General features: G+C 34.4%; 4 protein-coding genes across 6 annotated transcripts; 1 reads left to right on the top strand and 3 right to left on the bottom strand.

Moving 5' to 3' along the window:
- Nucleotides 1–5,021: 5,021 nt before the first annotated feature.
- Nucleotides 5,022–6,542, bottom strand: LOC127245511 (protein MIZU-KUSSEI 1-like). The gene has a single exon (XM_051266445.1). The coding sequence runs from the start codon at nt 6,267–6,269 to the stop codon at nt 5,472–5,474; it is 798 nt and encodes a 265-aa protein (XP_051122402.1). The 5' UTR covers nt 6,270–6,542; the 3' UTR covers nt 5,022–5,471.
- On the bottom strand, nt 6,108–8,437 carry LOC127245515 (nudix hydrolase 1-like). Of its 2 annotated transcripts, XM_051266450.1 has the most exons (3): nt 8,229–8,437; nt 7,799–8,121; nt 6,108–6,216 (listed from the first exon to the last, which is right to left on the bottom strand). In XM_051266450.1, exons 1-2 carry the CDS (start codon nt 8,368–8,370, stop codon nt 7,817–7,819), a joined length of 447 nt encoding a protein of 148 aa, XP_051122407.1. In that variant the 5' UTR covers nt 8,371–8,437; the 3' UTR covers nt 6,108–6,216; nt 7,799–7,816. The 2 variants fall into 2 exon arrangements, with proteins under 2 accessions (XP_051122407.1, XP_051122406.1); XM_051266449.1 differs by lacking the exon at nt 6,108–6,216 and having other exon boundaries at nt 7,399–8,121.
- Nucleotides 8,438–14,527: 6,090 nt separating this feature from the next.
- LOC127245499 (ABC transporter G family member 21) lies at nt 14,528–17,070 on the top strand. Its single transcript, XM_051266424.1, has 4 exons — nt 14,528–14,864; nt 14,941–15,739; nt 15,814–15,987; nt 16,065–17,070. The coding sequence occupies exons 1-4, from the start codon at nt 14,664–14,666 to the stop codon at nt 16,898–16,900; spliced, it is 2,010 nt and encodes a 669-aa protein (XP_051122381.1). The 5' UTR covers nt 14,528–14,663; the 3' UTR covers nt 16,901–17,070.
- A 53-nt stretch (nt 17,071–17,123) lies between these two features.
- LOC127245498 (phosphate transporter PHO1 homolog 1-like) lies at nt 17,124–20,363 on the bottom strand. 2 transcript variants are annotated; one of them, XM_051266422.1, is made up of 13 exons: nt 20,041–20,363; nt 19,734–19,965; nt 19,475–19,643; nt 19,340–19,388; nt 19,182–19,253; nt 18,981–19,110; nt 18,721–18,841; nt 18,397–18,646; nt 18,168–18,317; nt 17,952–18,104; nt 17,595–17,873; nt 17,365–17,501; nt 17,124–17,265 (listed from the first exon to the last, which is right to left on the bottom strand). In XM_051266422.1, the coding sequence occupies exons 1-13, from the start codon at nt 20,236–20,238 to the stop codon at nt 17,175–17,177; spliced, it is 2,031 nt and encodes a 676-aa protein (XP_051122379.1). In that variant the 5' UTR covers nt 20,239–20,363; the 3' UTR covers nt 17,124–17,174. The 2 variants fall into 2 exon arrangements, with proteins under 2 accessions (XP_051122379.1, XP_051122380.1); XM_051266423.1 differs by having other exon boundaries at nt 19,755–19,965.
- Nucleotides 20,364–20,752: the final 389 nt, after the last annotated feature.

Here is a 20,752-nt window from a genome sequence, read left to right as displayed (position 1 = left end):
TTTTTTTTTGTACAAATTTCCTTCTATTAGTATTATAAGACATTAATGAAAATATTTTTACAATTTTTTCTTAAGTTGTATTATGTTTTGATATAATAATTAATATTAAAAAATTAATATGAAAAAAATAAATGAGACTGTTAGAGCTGAACATAAGTAGTAGTATAATTAGCCTGAACAAATGAAACATTATTTATAAAGAAATTATTTTCAAAATCTAAGGATATATATGTATGTATATATTTCAAATTTTCTTTTATTTTTTAATAGTTAATTTCACATAAAATATATACGGTGTCAATGATAATAATTTCGGTAAAATACACAACATATAGTATAAGTACATACAACACATGAATTAGTTAACATAATATAAACATAGCACATAAATTGGCAGCTAATGATATAGAGATGAATAATACACTATATGAAGACATACAATATATTATATAAAAATAGACAACATATGAATTATATTAATATAATACAAATACATCACATAATATAATTTTTTGAGGCACCGGAGGACTAAAACAACGAAATTTTTTCACTTATAGGACTAGTTTGCGACAGGCTCCACTTACAGGACTAAAATGACAAGGGATGCAATTACGGGAATAATAAAACAGTTTACCCCATAAAAATATTACATATATGACAATACTCGATAAGTCTTGCGCAACATATACTTCAATTGATTTAAGTATATCAGTGACTAGAAAAATCAGCATGACTGATGTTTTAAATTTTGGTTTCAGTTTTTTATTTTTTTATTTTACTATAAAAATTAAAATCTAAAAGATTCAAAACACACAAGATTGTGGAGTAGTATTTTTCTGATCTCCTACAAGGAATCCAATTGTTTAATATTCAATATTCTGATAAGATCATGCAGAATAGAATAGAATCTTAACACGTAATTAATCAAGGCTGCTACTAATAGAAACTAATTAGTTGTTAAACAACCGGCCATATATAGTGAATATCTTTTGTAAGAAATAAACATAAGAATGAAAAAAAAATATATACATAGTTAGTAGCATACAGGAAATAATTGAAGGGTAGTTTATTAACTTTACTTAATTAATCAAAATTATATCATTGTCATAAAAGATTTTGGAGAATTAATCTCATAGTTTGCGCAACAACATCGAGCCAAGTCCCGGCACTTGTCCCAGCTCGAATCGAGCTAAAAAACCATTCGGGCCGGGCTAATTAGCTAGGTATTAGTTTGTTGTTTAATCCATGGATACATTAACCAATCCATGTCTTGGGTTTTGGCTATAATTAATTAGTGTAATGAAACATACATGCCATTAATTGAACTTTTACATTCTTGCAATAAATTCGTAACTCAAAATATTGAAATCAAATTACCTTTGCATATATAGATAAGTTCATGAACTGAAAACATACAATTAAATATCCAAAAACCACCAATAATACAAAAGAAGTCCATTGAATAATTTTCCGTTAGCTTGATATCTTAAAGTGGCTTCTCACGCAAAAGATTATTAATTCAAATTAAAATTTATTAGGTAGGTTCAATGTTGAATTTTAAATCCCTACTTATATATATATTCCCAATATTATTAATAATAAATTCCATGTATTCGTAGCTGAGCACGAAACATGGCCCCCAATATACAGCTAACTTAGAGCACCAATTACAGACAATCAATTAATTTTCAATTAATTGATTTACACATTGCTAAGTGTGTAATGACATATGGTAGCTTCGTAGAAGAATAAAATTAAAAAGGTTAAAAGGGGTTTACTTAATAATATATATATAACATTAACTAATTAATTAATTAATTATTGTTGAAAAGGTTAATTTTGTGGGTTGGCAGAGTATAAATTGATTGATGAAATTAAACGTATAGGGAGATGTCACCAGGTGTCGTTACACCATTCTTTCATCACACTAAATTCCAAAACAAATTTTACGTAGATAATCAATCCTATTATTTCTACAATATTTTTCGTACAAGAATTAATCACAAGAAAATCTTACGCACCAATTAATGTTTGACCTATCCGAAAAGCACAACATTAATTTTATGCATGAATGAATAATATTAATTAAGAGAAGAGGAAGAAGATGAATAATGTAAGAAAAAAAGGGATAGCCGGCAATCAATGGAATTATAAAATTCCACTATATATTCAGCAAACCGTTGACATTGAAATTTCAACACACCATTGCGTGTAAACAAATAAATATTTACTCAAAATGGATCTTTCGTTTTTCCATTTGTTAATCCCAAATCTTCACCTAATTTTTTTTTTTTTTTCCTTTCTTACTTATATATATATAATTTGTTCTCATGTATAAAAATCCCTCTAAGAAAAAAGCTCCACCAGAAACCCTAGTTAGATCGAAATAGATTATATGGCTTCTTCTTCTTCTTCTTCTTGGTTCTTGAAAACCCTAAAGGGTTTCTGCAAAATGGTTTTGATTGGAATTCTTGCAATGGATATGGTGAATAATAATATTATTTCTTGCACTGGGATTAGAGAGGTACGAATGGGGACGATGATCAAGAAGGATGATGCTTCTTTGAGGGCCTTGAAGTATTTTCAAGACAAGGATAAGTTCGGACATGGACTGTTCTTCACTAAGCTTCCGAAAGGCGTACCGATACCGCCTTCCGGTCCATCGTCGAGGCATAACTCTTTACCTCAGAATTGAACATGCTCACACAAGATAAGATACTATATATATATATATATATGTATGTGTATAGATGAATGTATATTGGTGCACTTGATTGTTGATTAGGACACAAAGGAACATCATACTATACTCCTTTGATTATTTTTGGTGGTCAATTATATTTATTATTATGTTGCTGTTCTTAATTCATTGTGTTGAGAGTAATGGGAAGACATGAAAAAGGGTATTCAAGGAAGCCATTGATGATTCTTTTAATTTGTTCCATAGCAAGCTTTAATTTTCTGGTAAGTCCTGTACAAGTTTATTTATTTATTTAATAAATTAATTAAGTATATCAAGATTTGGTTGTCATTACATTACAGCCCGTTTGATGATAGTGCCATTTGTAAACAGACACTTTTAATTTTTTTAATTTTCAGAGCCATCACCGATTAATATATAGTTTCCTCTATTTGCTGTGCATTTTTTCAGCCCAAATTGTTGGGCCATTAAATTTGATTGGTCAAATGATTTGGGCTAAGCCCACTAATTTTATCCCCATTTTCTTCGGCCCAATACAGTATATTTCTATTTGTAATTAATTAATTAAATAAACCACATCGTGCACATTTCCCAAATCATTTAATGATCAAAGATCCGGTCAAGATTTCACATAAGAAAACGATTGCAATAATAAGCGGAAGAAAAAGAAAGTGTCAATAGATAATGATCAGTGAATCATCTTCAAATCCCTTTTATAGCATTTTAGCCACCACAAGAAAAAAAAAAAAAAGAAAAAAAAAAAAGGGGGTCTCATTAAAAGAACAAACACATGATCATCTATCTATTTATCTATATATATAACACATATATTAGCCTCCAATTCCTAAATTTAATGAGAACCAAAACAAAAACAATCCCACCCTGAAAAATTGCAAGAAAATTAAAAAGAGAAGTACAAGTGGATGGATGGATGGTGTGTAAAGCAGCACTAAAACATTGCTGCCTAAAAAGAATAACCCAAAAAAAAAAAGAAAAAAGAGATATATATATATATGTATATGTGTGTGTGTGTGTGGTAAAAGAGAGATAAAAACAATAAAAAAGAATGCATCGGGAGTGATGGAAAAGCAACAAGACTAATTGACTGAAACAGTGTGTGTGTGTATGTATGTATGTGTGTATCCCAATAGACATATTTGCCAGTGCAGTGCCCAGCATCCTCTGCAGCCATTCTTTTTTTTTTTTATTAATAAATATTATTAATATTTTTCTTACAGCAGCAGCATGAATTCGAGTTCGACAATATGTTTCGAGTTTCCAGCCTGACAGACATCTGAACTGTGTCTTTCATGCAGAATTAATGTGTTACTATATATATATAACCAATATATAATAAGGTCTTGCTGCTTCTCTTTTTAATTTTTAACCTACCAACTCCATTGCACGATGCAGTAAAAAAAACAAGAAATTGTTCATCAAGAAGGTATACAGCTAATTAAGATGAATTATATACATATATCTATATATATATATATATATGTGGTCTGTCTATCTGTTTGTATGAAAATGACGTTGTATTAATAATTACCAATTCCTTTGTCTGCATTTCAGGAAGATGTTGGTATGTTCCAGAGATATCTAACAATATGTCATTTTCTGATCTGATTATTATATACATTTATATATATATTTATATACGTGTAGTAAGTAATTAAGCACGCGTATGGTGAAAATGGAAAGAATCTGTACAAGGATAAGATATACATACATGCAACAGATGTGCGATGGATCAGAGAGATAGAAAAGAAACAGTAATCTGCAGATCATAGTGGACATATATGGACCAGATCATCGATCGAAACAAGATTTCAATTCACATATGAATTCAATTCAAGCCACAATGAAAGGAACTGCTCATCAGGGTTTCTGGCCACGTGCATCATCTTCTCACTCTTTATCACAAAAACCCTATTTTCCTAATCATTGCTTACACTTAGTACTCTCACACTTAATTATATTCATTAATCTTAGGTTGTCCTAATCATGCCCTTTATGGGAGTGGTGTTGTTTTGTTTGATTGGTCCTAATCATTTTTATATGTTTTTAGGTTTGCAAGAATGACCATTCTTTTTATTGATCATCACCATCATCATCCTAATCTTATTTAAAATTGTTGAAAACACAGTAAAAAAACAAATCCTCGTCATTATTTATAACATTGGATGAGAATAAAGTGAATTGCTCAAAACTAAAGGAAATGCCAATAATAATAACAATGAAAGCTGCAGCATTGAGATGGATGCAATAAAGGCATTCATATTGTCAGACAGTAAAAAAGAAAAAGAAAAAAACATGGAAAGATCAAAATAGGCAGACAAGACAAATTACTACATTTGCCCTTAGGATTCATTAAAAAAGAAGAGAACTACATTTGCCCTTAGGATTCATTGAAAAAGAACAACAACAACAACAACAATAATTATAACATTACAACCAACCAACCAACCAACCTATTCACAAATATACCCCTTCTTCATTCCATCCAATCCCACCAAACCCCTTTGTTATCTTCTACAAGTTTTTCACTATCCCCCCCCTCTCTACCTCTCATACCCTATAACCCCTAATAATCAAATTCACATTTCAAAAATATATTGTACTAGTACAACTTAAATGGAGGCCCTCATCCTAATTAACCCCCAATTACAGTACCATAATTATATACTATAATTATTTAATTAATAGCTAGCTAGCTAACCATAAAAATGGATTAAAAATCCATTCTTGAAAATGGATAGATTTATAATAATCAGAATCTGAGCAAGTAAATGCTTAGCTCAGGGCCTCCATTATTCCCATCAGGGTTCATCATGTAAAAAGCCTCCGAATCCTTAGACCCGACAACCCGTTCGAACCTTGCCCGCATGTACATCATCTCCCCATTATCAGATCCACCGGGCACGGGTACGGGTACGGGCAGCACTCCTGCTCCCATGGAAATCGGGCCTATGGCGTTCAGCACCTTCCACTCATCAGGCCCGCACTCTCTCCGGGCCGCGTAGCCACACTTCTTGCCATTGCAGTACGTCCTCCACACGGGCTCTTCCAGAAGCCCGAGCCCGGCCCCCTTCTTCTCACCCTCACGACCTTTCTTCTTGTCGCATTCCAGGGCGATCCTGACCAGGCCCGAAGCCATCTCCTTCACCAGGACGCTCGTCGGCGTCGCCAGCTCCACCAGAAACGCCGGAGTCAGATTGAAACCCTCCTGGAACGCGAAACGGACGTGGCCGCGCCGGTTGCCGAAAAGCGTGCCCACCACTCGCGATCCCAGACCCGATGACGAGAACCGGGCCCTCCCCAGGGTCAGAGCTGAACGAAGCTTGGAAACGGCAATGGCGGAGAATTTCTTCCGAGAACTTATACTGTTCTGCTGCTGCTGATGTTTCGTTGTTGGTGCTGTCTTTTTGGGATCTTGATCTGAGGGCTTTGATCTTTCTTCGTCCATGGAGTCGGCGTCGTCTTCTTCGGAAAGCTTCTTCTTCCAGGGAAGGTATCTGCGGGAGAGAGAGAAAGTGTCGTGGGGGTTATGAGCCATGATTGTCTTCATCGTATTAGGGCCCAAATAAATAAATAAATAAATTAAAAGCGAACAAGGGAAGGAAGGAAGGAAGCTTGGGAATAAAATAAATTAGCTAGGAGTTAAAGAAGAGTGCTTTTTGTCTTGAGGAAGGTTGTGAGAAAAATAAAAAAGGAAAAACAGTAAGAAAGAAAGAAGCAAAGGTAGATTTGCAAATGGAATTGCAATTCCAATGTAAGAATTCAAATCTCCTCTCTGTCTCTGTGGCCGATTTTATACTGAGAATGGGTAGGAGAATGATGGTTCAGCCTGTCTGTGTCTATTATGTCTGTGTCTGTGTTTTTACAGTGTGGTGAATTTTGGTGGATGTTTCTACTGCCCTCTTGCTCTTTTTGTCAGAACTGGTCACTCACTCGACACCAGAATCCTGACAAAAGAAGCTGCTTCTGCTGCCCCACATTCACTCTAAATTAAACTGGTTTTAAAATTTAATCTTAACCAACCAACCATTTTCTAAGTACTGCAAATTTTTTAAAGAAAGAAAAAAGATTCCCTCTTCAATATATGCTTTCGCCACGTGGGATAAGCTTTGTTTTTGTAATAAAATTCGTACGAAGGACGAACATAAAGAACTGATCTTGACTCATATATCGTGATAGACTGCACTATATATTTTTAGAGAAGAACCTATTAAAATTCATAGTGTGTGCAAGGGGGGCAGGGTTTGAATAATTGAATTGTTTGAAAATGTATGTATGGTGGGGGTGGGGGTGGGGGTGGGGCTAATACTGGGTTAAGAGTGATCGCAGAAAGTCAAAAGGAGTGATCTACTATTTCATTGGAAACAGACTTGGGATTAGTGAAAACTGTCTAAAGCCACAAACACCAAAACCCTACTACCCACTAGACCAGATCAGTCTTTTCAACTCAATGAAGAACTACTGAGCAAGATCAAGAAAATGATGATGATGAACATATAAAAAAAAATATACTATATATAAAAATCTTGCATTACATTTCATTATATAGGGCAGCCCCCAATACAATACAATCATTACCTAAATTGTCTGAATTTCATAACCTAGGTACTAAAAATGATGTTGTGTAAGTCTGAACCTCTACTGCTTTCTTCGTATGCCTGTCAAATCACCTTTCACTTAAATTTTCGCAATTAATTACCAATCAGAAACCACACTTTAATCATCAAAGCCAAAACCTATAACTAATTATTACTCATAACAAATAACATCACAATCCAATTTATGTATATGCATATTCCATAACTCCACAATCCACCGTCGGATCGATCGCACTAGTCTGCCTTCGAACTCGATCCAACGGCCACGATCAGACCGACATTTATAGATGAAATTGATGTGCTACCAAAATATTAATCATTCAAGAAATTTATAGATAATGGACTTTGATCCATAATTTCAAATCAGGGCCTTAACACTGGGCCGTGGCCCATGTAAACTGAGCCCAATCCATTAAATTAATAACCCATCAACCATACAACACATTAGGGCTCATAAAATTATGCAGAAATATCATACTACCATTTGCCAAACATCAGATTAGACGTGACGATCAACTGGAAGTGGGAAGGGATTGAACCCGTCTCGAACTAGGGTTTCCAGCGGCCCGAAAAGTGGGCGCGGAAGGTTCATCCAGTCGTACCAATCCCAGCCCTCGCACTTATCGGGCTCCGGATTCTGCGGCACCTGCGCACTATCCGCCACCGACGCACGCATCAGCACTGCAACAATATGCAGGCCTGCGTTCACGACGGTGTTGGTCACACTCAATTGCTCAATTTCAGTAATATCCAGCCCCGTTTCCTCCTTCACCTCTCTCGACGCACACTCCTCAAAACTTTCCCCTAAATTCAAATCACAAAATCAACTAGCTAAGCATCTACAATCTACACTAACGAATTAACAATAGGTATATTATCATTCATTTTTTATGAATTGTGCGAAGGCTAACCGAACTCGAGGTGTCCTCCGGGCAACGCGAAGGTGTCGCGGCCGACGGGAGAGCGGCGACGCCCTAACAGCACCTTGCTTCCCTTCAGCAGAAACACCACCACTGCGACCTTCGGCCTCTGCAAATCCCCTGAATTCTCCATTTCCCGATCCCAATTAATTCCGTCGATTGATTTATTGGTAGCATTTTGATTTATAGTATTTGGGGATTTTTCAGTTTCAGAGGACAAGAAGATTAAAATAAGCAGCCTCCCGCCCTTGACTCCAATTTGATTGGTTGACGTGGCATTAAAAAACCTTTGGGCCCAAGCAACTTAATGGGCCTCCAAGAAATCAATTTTTGAAGGGTTCACTATATATTTAATTCCTAAGGTTTAATTCCTAAGGTCCAATAATAAATTTGGAATGATGAGTATAATTACAGCTGTCATGTACCAAAAGAAATTCATATGCTGAACAATAAATAAAAAATTAGGTTCTGTGTAGATAAAGACTTTCGAAAAATTTTTGAGAATAGTAAAAAATTAATATTTTATATAATATTTTGTAAGAAAAAAAAATTAAATTTTGTGATTTTTTTTTCAAAATTAAATAGTACAAAAATTTCAAAAAAAATATAATATAGACAGAGCCTAATAATTATGATTGAGATAATTTTATAAACAATTATGAAATTAAAAGGTACTGTCTTGCCTTAGTCTCACATAGTTTGCAATATTTCTATTTTGATATGTTATATATATTTATATTTTTCTCTTTTATTACATCACATAACTTTCACTTTATTTTACTTATTTAATTTTTTATAACGTGAAAATTTGCAAATGCTATTTTATGGGTAAATATTTGGCCGAACCTAATTCCCAATTAAATTTTGCTGTTTCTTATATGGGACAAAGTGAGTGCTATTTCTTATATGGGACAAAATGAGTGCTATTATTGAATGTATATATACATATATTTAGGACTTGTTTGACAAGCTAGGATTAGGACACGGACAAAACGAATAGATTAAAGTTCATGCTTGTGCACGAACAGCCGCATTAATTATATATGCAATAAAGTTGGCATACATGCACAAATATTACATACATGCTTGAGCTGTAGAAATAGACTACCACTCCCATCTACCTTTATTAAATTTCACAATAACAATAACAATAACAATAACAATAATAATAATAATAATAATAATAATGATAAAAAGTCAAAAAGGCAGCTAGAGTATTATAAAATCCTAAAACTCATATAATGTTTATCTCTATTTTCAAATATATTTTAGATTGACCTTTTCTTTTAATATAAAGTAAAACTCAAAGAAATACTAATTTTCGTATTCTATTATAGGATTTATACTATAAAGATATAATAATATAAAAACAAGAATATACATGTTTTCCATTTATGGCAAGCCAAATGCAAATAAACTACAGTGTCCCATGGGCATGGGCTGCCACGTGCCCTCCAAATGGTCATTGCTTTCTTGCATGCACATATCTATCGTCCCTTTTTCATGGCTCATCTCATCTTTCTAAAAAAATAAAGTTGTGGAGATTTTTGCCTTCATGACACCTCACCCTTCATCATTCATGTGCTTTAATATTTATTTTCATTATATATATATATATATAAATCAAAATACTTTGGAGAATTCAAAACTTGGCCACTAGCCATGTTTGTGGTGGAAGAATTCATCCAACTGTCGAACAGCAGCGAGGATCGAATTAATTACGTCACCATGCAATATTGGATTCAAATAATATATATATATATATATATATATGATACTTACTATCCTGAAACGACGACGTTTGAGATTGAGACAAAGTTATAAATAGCTTAATTAATATATATACTATTTTCGTCAAGTTCTAAGAATCTAATTTATTCTTTACTTCTTGATCTTTGAATATTAATTATTACTCCATCCGTTTCAATACAATAATTTTTTTTACTATTTTTGTTCGTTCCAAAATAATAGTCTTATTTCCATAAATAATCATATCACCATAAAACTACCTCCAACTTTTTCATTTTTATTACACAATTACCACTACTTTTAACACTAATACACTCAAAAGGGCAAAAAAGTCTTTTATCCACATTTTTTATCCACTAACGGAGCGAGTATATCAAAATGTAGTATAAATAAAGAAAAAATTTCAAAAATACTTCTATCAGTGTCTTATAATACTAAAAAAAAAATATTTTTACAAAACATTATATAAATAGAAGGATATTTTCAATGATAAATACAAAAATATATATATATATATATTGGATGAATGGTCGACAGTTATTGGTGTGTTCTTACCAAAGTAGTTTGCATCTTAATTGCCCTAAGAGTACCAAACAAATGCGTGGTTTCGTGTACGTTTTTTATATTTGGTTTTCTTTTTACCAACAATTTAATTATTTTGTCGACCAATTAATAATTATTGAACTATGTATGAAATTGAAAATTAAATATTGAATGATAGTATTTATATATTGAATATGGTTCTAGCTAACAGTTGTGATTCAGATAAAGTAAATTAAATATTTCAAATTAATAGCAAAACATGGCAGTGAACCCAAAACAAAAAATAATATTGGATTATTTTGAACCAATTACCTTGTGCCTTATTTGGTTGTATAAAAATGCTTTTTTAACAAGTTTTAGTGCATGTACGCCATACCCATTATGATTATTATTATTATTATTATTATTATTATTATTATTATTATTATTATTATTATTATTATTATTATTATTATTATTATTATTAAAATATATATATATATATGTGTGTGTGTCACCATCTTATCTACGTGTGTAAAGCTACAAATTAAGAATAATTAAACATAAACTTAAGACATACATGTATAATATTTATTATCTAGACCAATTTCTTTTCATCGTAATAATTTTTCTAATAATCACGACACCATGCATGAAATGAATGATTGATAAATGATAAGCCATTAAAATCCGGAAATGTTGCACCATAAGTCTACCTTCTACTGTATGTGTGGCTGTTTTGTAAATTTTGTTTTTATTTACTATTATTTTACAAATAAATTATAATTGATGTAACGTTTTGTATAAAAAATAAATATAGTTTATGAGTTTGAAGAACCATATAGTAAACTAATTGTTTGGGAGTTTGAATTTTTTGTTTGGGTTTTCAATTATAAAATTTTTAATTGAAAATAATTATTTGATGCGATATAAATTAATAGACGTTGAGACAATGTTTTTAATGTAAATTTAATTGTTAATACATTATAAAAAAAATATTTAATTTGATTTTTTTTTGGAGGAATAATGTAAATTTTCCAAAAAATTTAATACTCATTATAATAAAATAAATTATATAAAAATTAAATCTTACATTATCGATAAACTCGAAATTAAAGCTACTTTTGCTTTAGTTTGTTGCGTCAGAAAGGGAGATTTACAAATTGCATGTGTTGACCTAAGGTATACAAATAATAGTAATAATAGTCACACATTCTGCTTGTCAATTACTATTCAATAAATATTATTTTTAAATTGGAAGCAAAACTTTTACATTTTTTATGTATTTGTTTATTATTTATGGTTTCAAGTGATTTTGCAGTGAGTTATTCAGGACTGTAAAGTTATTACAGGAAATGGTGTTTTTTTATTTTTTGTTGAAATTCATATATATTTTTTGTTGATTTTATTATTATGTGAATATATATATTGTAATTTTTAGAACCATGATATCTAAGAAAATTAAGTGAACGCACTCTTACATGTAAGGTTTGATTTTAAATATTGATTTGAATGTATTACTATATTTATTTAAATAGTATAGTCTTATATACTTCAAATACAATATAAATGGGTTTGTTTTGTTCTAGTATTTTTATTTGAGGTATATTTTTTTATATATATAAATATAGAGAGTTGTGTAGATAACTAAAAATAACATTCCCTCCGTCCACAAACTAACCTCCTACTTTCTTATTTGGAATGTTCAACAATTATTGTCCTCTTTCTATTTTTATATACAAAATTTACTCTTTTACTTTTACTTTATTTACTCTTTCATTTTCTATACACAAGATTAAAGACAAATTTATCATTTTATAACAAAAACCCTAATTGCCTAAAAATGCGTGTAAATATCAAATAGAACATTAGAAAATGAACGGAGAGAGTATTTCATAATAGACATTGATTTTTCGGGAGGTCGATAAAATATATACATTATATATATTGAAATTGTGTCAAAAAATAAATTGTTAAAAGAACAAATCCTGTGATTTCAATTGCTAGAATACTTTTGAAATTTCTGACATTATTTATCAAATATATATATTTTTAAAATATCGTATTAAATATTTTTTTCCTCTACAGAAAATATCACATTAAATATCTAATTTTTAATTATTTTTCTTTTATACTTCAAAACTTGTTCCTATGTTATTTTAATTTTGATTTTTTTTTCACTACCTCCAAATTTGATGCGTGCATGTGTTTTCTATGTTAAATTGGAATATATATATATATATATATGTGACAAAAGAAAAACATCACATCATATTATATCAATATATAAAAATAATTGTCCGATAAGAATGGTCTAATGGTGTAGAGGTTGAATTTGTCATCACGAGATCATTGATTCAAACCCCTGAAATTGGACGTTCCCTCTTAGATGGAAGAGTATAATTTAATAACTGTGCTATTATTAGAATCTCACTTCAAATTTAAAATTGAATTATTATTCAAAAAATTTAAATAGTTTATTTAAAATTTAAAATGCCACCAATAATTAAAATTAAAATTCAATTAAAATAATTAATTTATATTTTAAAAATATAAATATATAATAATAATATATTACTATTATATTTAATAAATTTAAATTTTTTAATTTATATATTATCGCACCAATCAATTTTTTCTAGATCCACCCCGGGTACCTCTCCAACTTTCAATAATTGTATATATATATATATATGTACAGATGTGAGATGTGCGTCCAGCAGCACAATATTCTTTTTCTCCATGGAATCAGATTTAGACACATACAAACCCTATCTGGGAATCAGCACTTCCACTTTATTTTTATTTTATTTTATACCAAAAGCATTTTTCATATATCATACTATATGCAAAATATCAATATATATATATATTCATTTTTTGGCAACCAAAAAGATAAATATTATTCTGAACATTCCTGAATGAAGAGGAAAAAATGGTGATCAAGTTTATATATGTATATATAGTTTTTAAAAAATTATTATATAAGTTTATAGAATTTAATAAATTAAATTTGGTCAACCTGAGTATGAAACATTATAAATAAAATTAATAGTTTGATCATATATATATATTATAAAAATAAACTATAAATAATTACAAATCTTATTGTAAATATATATAATAAAATATTTAAAATTGTGAATTCCACCTTGGCAACGTTATCAAATAAAAGGTACTACTGTAATCATCAGGTGGATCGTGGCAAAACATATGATGTTAAAGAAGGTATAATTAAGGAATCCACCTTTAATTACAGTATTAATTATTGCTTAATTTGATTCATATATACATATTATAGTATATTTTTATCATATTTGATCCATTCATGTAATTAACAGTAACAAATAATAACACTGTTTTTATGATCACATTAAAAGTAATTAGCAGCCCAATTAAGAATATCATGTCTTACACGCAAACCTGCCTTTTTGTGTGCATGCAGCTGGCACTATCTATCTATCTATCTATCTATCTATATATATATTATAGTAGTAATTCTTTAGATTCTTTGAAACAATAATTAATTAATGCGTTATCATCACTGAATATCTTTGGATCGATTCTGTAAAATATCTATCTTTCTTAACACCTTAAAATACCCACATATTAATTTACCATTCTTCTGTTTTAATTCAAAGTTATCATATTATACATATATGTATGTGTAAAAGCTAAAAATATATGTGTACATATATATCAAAACCTGTCACATTATTGATCAAAATTAGATAAAAAAAAAAAAAGTAAAAAAAGTGACACACAGAGAGACATGTACATGCATGCATGTTAGAAAAAGGGGTTTGAATTTAATTAATTTAGTTATATATATATATATATATATATTTATAATTGGCATAGTGTTGACGCAAGAGTCATCACTGACCACATTAATTAATTAAAACACAATCCATTTTCTCGTGTGCTGTTTCTCACTTTTATAGGTCACAGTCCGCTTACATTAGCCTTTTTCCTTCACCTCTGCATGTGATCTTTTTCCTCTTTATATAACTAACAACCTATTTTAAATTGGTCCCATTCTTACACCGATTATCGATTGCCATTACAATACCAATTCTCATCAATCGAAGATTGTATTAATTCTTTGATCAATCAAGAATTTCTACAAATTAATCAAATCAAACTGAACTAAAAATGATGCCTCCTGAGCAAGAAAACCCCAAAGGATCTTCTGCAACAGCTGAAACCATTTCCATACAGATTGAAATGGCAGCTGCGTCGTCCAGCAATGTCAGCCCCTGTCCTGCTCCTGCTCATCATCATAACAACGATCATTCCTCTCTCTTTAACTTTTCCGACCTTCTGCGCGAATCCCTTCATCCTCTCGTTCTTCAGGTACGTAGATGACGATGATGGTTTAATTTATTAGATTAGGTCAATGTTGAAATTAATTAATTAATGCATTTTGCAGTTTGACGACGTGGAATACGCCGTTAAGTTACAGAGCAGACGGGGAGTTTGCTGTCCGTCGTCTCGGTCGAAGGTCACACGCACCATACTTAATGGCGTTAGCGGCGCCGTTAAACCTGGTGAGCTCTTGGCAATGCTTGGCCCGTCAGGGAGTGGGAAGACGACTCTGCTAACAGCTTTCGCCGGAAGGCTGCCGGGGAAGATCTCCGGCACGATCACGTACAATGGCCAGGGCTTCTCCAGCTCCATCAAACGCCGGATCGGATTCGTCACTCAGGACGACGTCCTCTACCCGCACCTCACCGTTCTGGAAACCCTAAAATACGCCGCCCTTCTGAAACTCCCGAGCAAGCTCACAGCCCGGGAGAAAATGGAGCAGGCGGAGATGATCGTCCAGGAGCTCGGCCTGACGAGGTGCCGGAACAACATCATCGGGGGGCCATTGCTGAGGGGGCTTTCCGGCGGGGAGAGGAAGCGGGTCAGCATCGGGCAGGAAATGCTGGTGAATCCCAGCCTGTTGTTGTTGGACGAGCCGACTTCGGGGCTCGACTCCACCACGGCGCAGAGAATCATGGGGACGCTGCGCCGCCTGTCTCGCGGAGGCCGGGCGGTGGCTGCCACCGTGCATCAGCCGTCGAGTAGGCTGTTCAGGATGTTCGACAAGGTGATTGTGCTGTCTGAAGGGTGTTCTATATACAGTGGGCCTGCCAATTCTGCCATCGATTATTTTGCTTCCATTGGCTATTCTCCAGGGTTTAATTTCATGAATCCAGCTGATTTTCTCCTCGATCTCGCAAATGGTATGGAATAATCAATTTATCCATTTGATTGTTTAAAAATTTAACCCTAAAATTAATGTTTGAATGATATCCAGGTGTGCCCCCTGATTCAAGACAGGATGATGAAGCAGATTTCCATGGAAGACTGGACCTTCACGATGATCAAAACTCAACCAAACAGTTCCTAATCCAGAGCTATAAAAAGAACTTACATCCTCTTCTCAAGCAAGAACTTACATACCATATTCGAAAAGCTTCACTATCAAGAAGTAAGTGTATGCTCTGCTTTTATTTTCTTTTTTTATCGAAAAATCGAATTTCATGTTCTATATGTTCATCCCTTCAGGTTCAGATCAAACTCCATGGACAAACAACTGGTGGTTCCAATTCAAGGTACTGCTAAGCCGCGGCCTAAAAGAGCGAAAGCACGAATCTTACTCCGGTTTAAGAATCTTCCAAGTGATGTCTGTTTCAGTTCTTTCAGGGCTGCTATGGTGGCATTCTGATGCTAATCACATCCAGGATCAGGTGGGGCTGCTCTTCTTCTTCTCCATATTTTGGGGCTTCTTCCCTCTCTTCAACGCCATATTCGTGTTCCCTCAAGAGCGCGTCATGCTCACCAAAGAACGCTCCTCGGGGATGTATCGCCTATCATCGTACTACTTTGCAAGAACCGTAGGTGACTTGCCGATGGAGCTCGTCCTCCCGACCATATTCGTCACAATTACGTATTGGATGGGGGGCCTGAGGCCTTCCTTCATCACTTTTGTCCTAACTCTCTTGATCGTCCTTCTCAACGTGCTCGTTGCCCAGGGGGTCGGGTTGGCCCTCGGGGCTGTACTAATGGATGTAAAGCCGGCAACGACGCTGTCATCGGTAGTGATGCTGGTTTTTTTGCTAGCTAGCGGTTACTACATTCAGCACATTCCCCCGTTCATCGACTGGCTCAAGTATGTGTCGTTTAGTCACTACTGCTATAAGCTTCTTGTCGCGGTGCAGTACTCGGAGAATGAAGTTTACGACTGCGGATTAGGATTCGGATGCAGTAGAGTTATGGAGTTTCCCGCCATAAAGTACCTTGACATCGATCATTTGGAGTTCGACGTCGCTGCTTTAGTGATAATGCTCGTTGGGTACCGACTCTTGGCTTACGTCGCTTTGAGGATCGCGCAACAGAGATGAGGAAGAAGAAAGAAGAAAGAAATACATACATCTAAATTTGAAGAAACTGATCTTTATAATTAAGATGAATGTCTCTGAAGAACAGAGCATAACTTATTGTTTGTGTAGAATTTATGCAAAATCCCATTTAGAACCGCATTGGTGTGGGAGGAATAAAAATCTTATAATTAGCTTCATGTCTGCTTGCTAATTTTGGTTCAGACATTTCATCGAATAGCTTTCTAGCAACTTTCAGTCGTGTTAGAACAACTTGCAATTTGGCTGCTCTTTATGATCAATCTTGCTCATCCACTTCATGGAAAGGAAGTGGCACTGTCTTAACAGCCCGGAATTTGTCGGCATTGTTAAGATGCTCGTTCTCCAGCCTGTTCAAATCGTCGAGCAAAGAAGTTTTAAAAAAAATAAAATTGAGGGGATGAAGGAGATATGAATAATCCAAATCCTGAATCTGTTTGTTTGTTTACCTGTAAAAATTCCATTGCCCCCTTCTAACAACCTCAAGAGCTGCTAAGAACACCATGGTTACTCTGTAATCAACTTTCTCAAACTTAAAATGGAACACAGTTTGCAGCCAAGCAAGTCTGAGTATAAGATTCAATCCCTGCATGCAGACATGGTTTGAACTGGATTTATCACATCCTAAACTTTTTGTCGAAATTAAAAGGGAATTATAACCACATCTAAGTCTACATACCATGGAGACAAAGTATATGAACTTATGTCGAAGCATTAGTTCGTCTCTTAGCAACCGATTTTTCGAGCGCAGCCGTAGCAAGCCCCAGTCCTTAACAAAGTCCCAATACAGTTGGTACATTGTCGCCACACTCGACATAACTACGACTAAGTAAAGCCATCCGCTGCCCCGTTCCCTATCGTACGCCACTTTGGCTCCTGCGGCGAGCATTGCCGACACATATTTGCCGAGGTTTGTTAAATGGCTCGTATCCCCTTCGTCGAACCATCGTCTAGCACACTAAAAAAATATATATAGTAAGAGTTATAAACATTCTTCGATAAAAATTCTTGGATCGAATTGCACTGGCTAGTAAACCTGCATGGCTCGCCAATAGTACGGTAAGAAGGAAACCGCGTAAGCGAGGTCTCGGTAGTAAGTTGTACTCATGCAGTATTGATAGTCCTCTGTTTTGTAGCTTCCGGTTATGAAGTAGCACGCGACATACTCCATTTCTCGGAGCATTGGCACCTGGTCGACGAGAGACTATTAGTAAGAAATCGCGATGAGCAGAAAAATTTCGATAGAGTTTACCTGGCTACAGAGCTGATCAGCCATGAAAAAGTCGAGCATTACAACCTTGTACAGGGGGGCTAAGATGATGTTTCTTATTACAGAAAGGAACCGGTAACGGCTCGACTTGTAGATGATGTTGAAGGGGCAAACTAGGACTACAACGAAACTCTGCAAAAATGTTAGTATAAGTATAAGAAAGTATCGATCTTTTCTGCAAAGTTGCGATCATGATCGAGAAATGTAGTACTAGGAGAAGAAAGCCGGGAATGGCTTGGGCGCGGGCGAAAGAGAATCCTTTAGCGACGAGGGTGAGATGAATGAACAAAACTCCGATTACAGCGACCATTGAAGTGGCGCAGATCAAGAACACGTCGCCCTGCTTCAGCTCTTCGCTTGGCGACAGTTCGAAGATGAAGCTGTAATTGATCTCGACCTTTCGCCACATTACGATGTTGCATCCGTAGAGGAACAAGTGTAGGAATATCAAGCTGAACATGCTGCAAGATTCGATTCTTTCATGAATATCAGCTCTTACATTACATGAATTATAGATCAGAATGTAAGAACTTGCCTGAGGACAGGGAACACTGTTTCCATGTACATTACATCTGATTCAGCTCTATACGTCCCGGTAATGCCTGCCATGATCGAATATCCAACGAGCAGCGCGAGAAAACAGCCCGTGAATAGGCCTGTTTGTCGAAAAGATTAAGCATTGTTGTCACTACCATATTTAGGAGAGCTTCTTTGTGACCAAAAAGTATGATAAATGGCTTTTCTAAAAGGGCTTTCTTTATTAGACCATTTTTGCTTTTGAACTTTGTCACTCACCGGTGAAAAAGATCGCGGCGTGCGACTCTTTCTTCGTAGCCGGTTTGAGGTACTTCATGGCCTTCCTTCTGTCATTCTCCGAAAAACTCTTAACAAAAAGCTCCTCGACTTCGTCTGATATCTTTAAAACCTATCGATCGATGAAACTTGTTAGGCTTTCAACATAGTTGTGGGGCAATGTATCAATCATCGATTTATTACCTTGTTGGAGGTGTTGAAATACGATCTCTCGACAACTCCTAAGTAAACGGGAAGTACTTGTTTGCTCGTCGCCTGCAAATACACACACACGGTTGTTGGTTGTCGTCGTGGTTTATAGAAACTCAAAACAAGCCATTTCTTTTGCGATTCATACTTACTTTTTCGAACTTCTTCAAGATCTTTGCGAAAGCAAGCATGTTCAAATTCCTAGCAGAGTTTAAGAAACAACAGATTATGTTTCTTCCCATTACCATTACTCATTAGTTCGGATCTGCTGTCCGAAAAAACTTCACCTGTAATTTTCTAGGTGTCCTAGTCCTTTGTAAAGCTCTACAAACGCTCCCCGGATCATTTTCTCGGCGCAATGCAGCATCCTTCTATCGATGCGCAGATTATTTCCATCGGGATCACACTTAATGGATGTCTGAATTCCCAGCTCATCGCGGAGCACGTAAGAAATAGCTGAGAATGCGCGACATGGATTCGTTATAGCAAACTGTAATGAAACAGTAATGTCGAGATAAAGTGAATCAAGATTTCATTGCGCTTCACCCTCAGAAGAAGTTCCTCGACCTTCATCTTTGAGCAATAAAAGAATCTCGAGCTGCCTCTTCAGCGCGTCGCCCCTCTCGACAAACTCCTTCTCCTTTGTTCTGTAGAATCGGTTAACTTTGTTCAACTGAAAATCCAAATGCGCGAAGAACTCCACAACGCCCTCCGAGGCTGCGAGGCTCCCCTGCATCTCAGTCTCGTAGAATTCTCCTTCGCAGAACCTACGATGAACCTGAAACCAGCCACGGCACGCGCTGTTAACGTAGTGTAAAATTATTACAACATGATCGAAATAAGGAGTTCTTACATCAATGATAGCATGCTCTCTCTTTCTTCTCCATTTCCTTAAACTCCACAAAACTCTGTCATTAAAGGGCTTGTTCTCGGCATCTTCGCCGTGGATGATCATCTTTTTCAGGTCCTTCTTCAGCTGGCCATAGTCGACGAATGCCTCCTTCCATTCCGGAACCATTTGCCGCTCGAACCGCTTCGAGAACTTCACCATCTTCGATTCGATTCGACAGCTAAAAACAAAACATTATATATACATACATACATACATTATATGATCCTCTGTATCTTTGCAGCCATGAAAATACATAGAAGAAGGTTTGATTTAATTTGCAGGAGAGAAACACAAAAACTTAAGCAGAGGAGCTTCCTGTAAGAGATGAGTATAAAAAGGGGCGAAAAGGAGCCGTTACTTGCTAAAGTGGATTACTTCTCCACGAAATTGATTGTGCCTAAATAATCAATTGTAATTAAATTTTTATTGTTGTTAGTAGTCTTTCTTCTTCTTTTTTTTTTTTCTTTTGTTAAAAGGGTTTGCAATAATTTGCCTCTCTTTGTGCAAATAATTTGAGTAAAGACAACAATTTAAAAGTGCACCTTAAGAACAACAAACTTTGATGGCTGCTTTTTTCTTTTGAATGTTATCATTTGAGTAATTCATTGCAATCACATGTACATGCCTGTGTATGTATATATAGAATAAACATATTTATGTAATTTGACAACTT

This window comes from Andrographis paniculata, unplaced genomic scaffold, assembly GCF_009805555.1.
Source record: "Andrographis paniculata isolate CXL003 unplaced genomic scaffold, ASM980555v1 Contig22END, whole genome shotgun sequence".
Taxonomy (NCBI): domain Eukaryota; kingdom Viridiplantae; phylum Streptophyta; class Magnoliopsida; order Lamiales; family Acanthaceae; genus Andrographis; species Andrographis paniculata.
This window is presented reverse-complemented; position numbering and strand designations above follow the sequence as displayed.